Raw genomic sequence first — 6,151 nt, 5'->3', positions numbered from 1 at the left:
AACTGACAGGCGACTCGCTCAAACGCTATGCTGACACGTCCCGGGTCCTTGGTTAAAATAGCAATTTTCTCACAATCTACAAATAGTTGGAAACATTTGGGATATTGTAAGTACTCAACTGAACAAAATATATAACACTGGCCTAGTGTTTCTTTGTGTGGATATTTTACTGCAAAAATACTACATAGTGAACCTTTAATCAAAAACCTTTCCTTTAAAAAAACTAAATAAATTTCCTATTATTACTGTAAAGCTGCTTTGAAGCAATCTGTGTTGTAAAAAGCTACATAAATGGAGGTGACTGACTGAGAAACTCTTTAGTTTTTGGTGCAGAGAGCACACCAAAGTCAACTGCCCGGTTAGTTCAGCGATAAAGCTCCTTCAGGATCACCTTTGTGCTGGGTTAACCCCTCCACATGTCAGGTTTACGTCATAGCCCTTTTCTTCAGGTTCTAGAGCCTGGATATGGAATCCTCCCCAGGCTCTCAAGTGCTTGTGACTCAAGTTTTGTGCTTGTTACGATTCACAACCTTTGGGCTGGCATTTGTTCAGTATTGCGCAGTGGATATGAACATTCCCATAGCGTCAACATTTGAGTTCCCTCTAAAGCAAACGTCTCGGATATAACTGTAACCCTGGTTCACTGAGAAGGGAATGAGACGCTGCAACTCCTTGCCATGCTTCCTGCTTGCCTGAGAGTGACTTATTTCAGCCAATAAGCAGCTGACAACGTTTGATCTAGGGGTCCTTTATAGCTTCCAGTTGCGCCGTCATCTGTCACGGGACTACGTACCACAAATGAGATTGGTGTCTATAGAATAGATTCCCATAGTGCCAACATTCTGATGCAGCATCTCGCGACCTTCTCAGAGAACCAGGGTTACGGTCTTAACCGAGACAATTCGCCACCCTGGGTTACATGACCATAAACAATACCATTAGTTCCTTGAAGTAACCATCGCATATACGTTTGTTAGCCCTTCACCAGTCTCACGTAGCCAGACCTTCAGACAGACGGCAAAAGGTCTGGACCAATCACAGTTTGTTTTATCAAGTTTAGGGTTGTGAAAATGTATAGTCGATGTCCCTAGAATAACAGACAGGTGTGCATAGACAGTAAAAGAAATGGACAGAGCGTTCTCATAGACTTCAACAGTGGAAAGTGAGGTCAACTAGAAGCACTCACTTCCTGATGGCTGAGCGAACTGCGCAGGCTCAGACTGAGCTTGACGACTTAGATGTGACGTGAGCAACCAGTCTGACAGCTGTAGGTCTTCTAGTAGTTGTGGAAAGTGAAATCTGAATCCCGTTGTTTAAATGTTTTCTCCCGTTGCTTTTGGCTCACTATGGTCTTCTCCCCATTTTTCCCCCTTGACTTTATCAGACTTTGTCTCCACGTCCCCCGACTGTCTCATAGACAGTAAAAGATTGCTTCTGAGCGTCTCCTCCTGTCTATACGGTAATTTCTCAACTGTACGACAGAGTCGCGTTGGTTATGACGCAATCGTTAGCCTATTTTTACAAAAACAGCTTCTACGGGGTGATAGTGTAAGATACAAGGTAATACAATGGAGCCTTTTATGCATTGTTATGTTTCTTTAGAAATAAACAATGGACAAATGGAGTCTTTAAACGCCTCTGATGTAAAATTATTCACTGTCAAAGTGACGCAAAAATGAATGGGATTCAATGGGATGCAAACAGCACATGACGGCTTGGTTAGCAATGGCAGCCCCTATGGGTGGAATGCTTTCCGAGTGCTAGATTACCCCGTTGAATTTCACATACTTTTGAAAAATCAGTGTTACCCTGGTAAGCGCTCATTGTCACAGTTGTAAACACATTTTTCACATCAAGAGGAATTTTTGTTATTTTCTTCCATGAGAGGCAACGCAGCATTTGTTTCCAGCTGGACTGTTAAAGAATGCAACACACATGACATTCTGTAGAATTCAACCAATCAGATGATGACATTTAGAACTCCTGAAGTGTACATGTGCATCAGATATTCAGCCAACAGACTGTGGGTGTGACGTCTGAGGCTGAGACTAACCCTTCACTAACAAACTTCTGAAGAGATTCAGTTGTTCACTTTTGTTTTTGGAACTCCCTTTCTCAGAGTGTTCTTCAAGGGCGCAATAATGCTGTTAAGAGCACCCTTCTGTTTGTCAGGAAACAGAAGTTGTGATAGTCTGTGGCATATTTTGAATGAAACGACTTCTCAAACAATACATTTAAAAAATAGGATGGGACTTAATTTTGTCCATGGGGAATTGTTTTGATTGTTTGACCTTTGCTAGCCTACTGGTCAATCTCATGTGAGTGACAGGCTGTCTTTTAGATAAAACTTTTATAAAAACTTGTATAATAAATATACCTGCAACATTTCATTAAAACAACAACAACAACAACAACAAAAAATGGGTCATTTTGATGTCATGGTTACTTTAAAGACATTAGTTGGACTATTAATTTAAATTTTAAGTCTTAATAATATAATAAATAATGTAATCATTTTAAGTAAAAAGTGGGCCTAATTTAAATAAAAAAATCCACAAACATTTGATAAACAGAATGGTTGTTTCTTTTAATCTTTTGTATACAGCCTTAAACTATGAATGGAATTGTATCTAAAACTTGAATACATTGGGTACTTTACAAAGGGATCTCCCAAATAAATTCCTTTGCTTGGATCATCATACTGTGACTCATGCATCCCTAATTTGAAAGCTAATGATTAACTGAAAGGTTATATATAAGCAAACTCTGGAGACAAGTAAAAGGCTACAGTAATAAGGGGGTCTCTCTCTCTCGTGTCGACAGTAGCAGATCTCCTCCTCGCTGCTCCTCCTCCGCTCGGCTGAGGGGAGGATCACTCACTGAAACCCGATACATGTGCTTCCTCGTGAGTTTATCCCGATCGCTCAGTCCATGTGAGAGATTCGGATGGTTCAAATGGGGATATCTCGCGAGCCGTGCTTACTTCTGGATTTCTAGAGGACTGACTGAAAGAATGTTCTCATTTCACAGGTCACATCATTTCTCATATCACACACTGGTGCTTTACGTACTTTATTATTAATCTCCAGCTCTTGAGAAGGTCTGGATGGACTCACATTTTAAAGCAATGGATCCAGTAACGAGGTGGACACCAAAACAGGTTGTTGACTGGATGAGAGGTGAGTTTAAGATTTGTATTTCTTGCATAATATGTGTGCTGGTGGTCGTTTAATTTGAAATATAAATGGCCCCTCTCTCTAGATAGCGAGTAGGACGTGTGCTTTGTTTACCTGTAACGTTACTTTCGACGAAACCACGATTAGTGTGTCAGCAATGTTCGAGCAGCAACAAAACAAAATATGTTTAAAGAAACGCATTCTATCGCGTGGCAGAAAAACAAATACATTATGAAAATAAATCCATCTGTAGGCAACTGCGGGTTTTGTTTTGATTGTTATGCAGGAGCATTTTACTCCCACAGTTCTTATTATTGTTTTAGACAGATTCATCAAACCGTTCATCATTCCCAGAATATAATTATACCTTGCCATCTGTGTAAATGATTGACACATAAAAACCTATTCTTCAGTGTTGTGAACTTGTTCATGTGTATGAAATTACAGACGAATTGGAATTGAATGTGAATACCAGTACAATTCAGAATCGGTCATTTGTGGATTCGAGTGGCGTACAGTCGCGGTTTTTGTCTTATGTGTTGTCAAACGTTTCAAAATAACGTTGTAATCAAATTGTACAAAATATGTAATTACCAAAAAAATTCTCATTTGACCGTTTTGGATATATTGAAATATAGCCGTCCCAAATTTTGAAAAAAATATTTCAACGAATAATAATAATTGTTATTTTGTTGAACTCAAAAGTGGCTTGCATTATATCAGTGGGTCTTAAACGTTTGACACATGATTCATAAGGGGAAAATGTAGTTTATTTGTTCAACTGGTTCACTTGTCCCTAAAGTTTACTTAAAGAAAATTTATTTTTTGATTTTTCTCAAAAATACTTAAAAAGAATCATATTGTAGCATTAATTTATCATAAATATTACTGCCCTACCCTAATGCTTTATTTAATTTAAGGGACACAAGTTCATTTGTCCTTTGTCTGACAGTGCACTACTAACTCAGTATCCTGGAGTTATAACTTGCTTTAGGGCACAATGGGGACTGTTAAGTGATCAACCGTTGCACGGTTTGAATCAACAACATTTAGTTACCAGCCTAGGTGTTAACCGCTATTGTGTATCCGTTTTCTGTTGAATGAAATGCCTGAAGGATTTAAAGGTTTGTTCATGTGGGGGCTCTTGTTTCTCAACGGTGCTTCAGTTACTATTTACATTTACATTTATGCATTTGGCAGACGCTTTTATCCATAGCAATTTACATTGCTCTTAAAGGTACACATTGTGTAAGTTCTTGCTTTTCCTGGGAATCGAACCTATGACCTTGGCGTTGCTAGTGCCATGCTCTGTAGCTCAAAGAACAAAGAATATATCAAAGACAAATTATTGAATTTCTTTGTGCTCACAAGAGTGCATTGAATGCTTGCAGGAAAAGTAGCCTGCAAACATGCATGAATAGACAGTAAAAGTTGAATGCCAAGTATTTAAAACTTTTGCTGGTTTGGAGTATATTCATGGACTGTCTGCAGAAACGGCAGTGAATAATTTCACACTTATGAATTTTGATTCCTTCCCTTCCCACACGTGTTGAGGGACAGCTGGGTGCCTTACATACTTTTTCAAGTCTTCAGAAGCATCCAAAAAAATTCTCAAAGTTCTCAAACTATTGCAGGTGATTTAGCTTCAAAACCTCTAAATGACATAAATGATGCAATAGCACCACACAAGTATCATTAAAATGTCATAAAAGTAGTCCGCTTCATGAGCACTATATTCATGTGTGAGGAAAAGACTAAAGTTAAACTAAATTGAACCTCTCCTTTTATTGACTGTACCAGTACGAATGAGCTGAATTTGAAAACCTGAACCTGTTTTGATTTGTGAATAATTTTTTTTTCAATAATATTCTTTTATTCTTTTCTTTTTAATCCATTCTAGCTAATTCATTGCAATGATTCTACTCAAAGCGATTCATCTACAAATTACCGCCGCTTTTCTGATTTATGATTGAACAAGGAGAGCTAAAGTGGATGTCAGTATTGTAGCATTTAAAGGGTTGTGTCATACTGACTTTATGGTGTGCATGCATCATTTTTGAAGATTGAAAAACCCATGAAAAAACATGAAAAAACATCCATCAGAAATGTTGTTCTTGTGTTTCACAGGTGGAAGAATTTGGTACAGTTTTGCCAAGGCCTGTGTGTGTAAATGATAATAAGATTACTTTTTTTTTTTAGGAACTAGTCATTCAAGGTCCTACACTCATTTTGACCATCAACCCAGATGCTGATTATTGTAAAGACTAATACTGAGTTCAGCTCAGCCCCGTTTTTGACTCGCTGACTGGTGTAGCGAAATCGCAGACAAATGCCCGAAATCATAGGCAAATCAGTGCCCGTGCACGCGAGTGGCAATCACGCAGTGTGAATGGTCAAAGACGTGATCAGAGAGAATCGCCACAGAAGCAGAACATTGCAAATGTATTTATTTACCTAAAACTTTTTTTGCAGAACACAATCCTTGCTGTGTCTCTCCAACAATTTCCTCCGCCATAATCTTTTTTTCTTTTTCGCTGCAAATCAGCACACAGATTTGGAGCACAAACCTTCTGCAGTTTATCATTTTAAATAAAAATTCCAGTCTCGCGCGATAACTCTCGCGTTGTTTACTTCTCACATCGCACGTGTGATTGGTTGGGAAACGTATGTTGTACAGTCGTGTAGTGTGAAAGCCTCTGTCGCTGATCCGTCGGTCAGTGTGAACACAGCAGTATATCTGACATACCCCAGATGGTCATTCAGTGTGAAAAGAGCAGAGATCCGTCCAGTTTAAAAATCGTGCAGTTTGACCTCGGCATAACTGTGTTAAATTTATCCAGTTCCTGTAACTGTGCAATGCCGATGCAGATTTCATTTATAAAGTGTCAAAGTATGAATTTTTTGTTACTAGCAGCAACAAATGAAATTGCAAAAAAAAGTAATTAAAAAAAAAAAACTCTCCTGCCTTCAAAAGA

At 38.5% G+C, this 6,151-nt stretch overlaps 1 protein-coding gene across 4 annotated transcripts in view; it reads left to right on the top strand.

Annotated features, from left to right (window-relative positions):
• Positions 1–2,838: 2,838 nt before the first annotated feature.
• The window catches only part of LOC137091585 (connector enhancer of kinase suppressor of ras 3-like), a 105,118-nt gene continuing 101,805 nt past the window's right edge, over positions 2,839–6,151 (top strand). For 2 of the 4 annotated variants that reach the window (XM_067456154.1, XM_067456153.1), the window contains exon 1: positions 2,842–3,179. In XM_067456154.1, the coding sequence (XP_067312255.1) occupies positions 3,107–3,179 (73 nt within the window). In that variant the 5' untranslated portion in view covers positions 2,842–3,106. Of the gene's footprint in view, positions 3,180–6,151 lie in introns of all 4 variants that reach the window. The other 2 variants (XM_067456158.1, XM_067456155.1) reach the window with 2 other exon arrangements.

The sequence above is a fragment of the Pseudorasbora parva genome, chromosome 10, assembly GCF_024679245.1.
Source record: "Pseudorasbora parva isolate DD20220531a chromosome 10, ASM2467924v1, whole genome shotgun sequence".
Lineage (NCBI taxonomy): Eukaryota > Metazoa > Chordata > Actinopteri > Cypriniformes > Gobionidae > Pseudorasbora > Pseudorasbora parva.
This window is presented reverse-complemented; position numbering and strand designations above follow the sequence as displayed.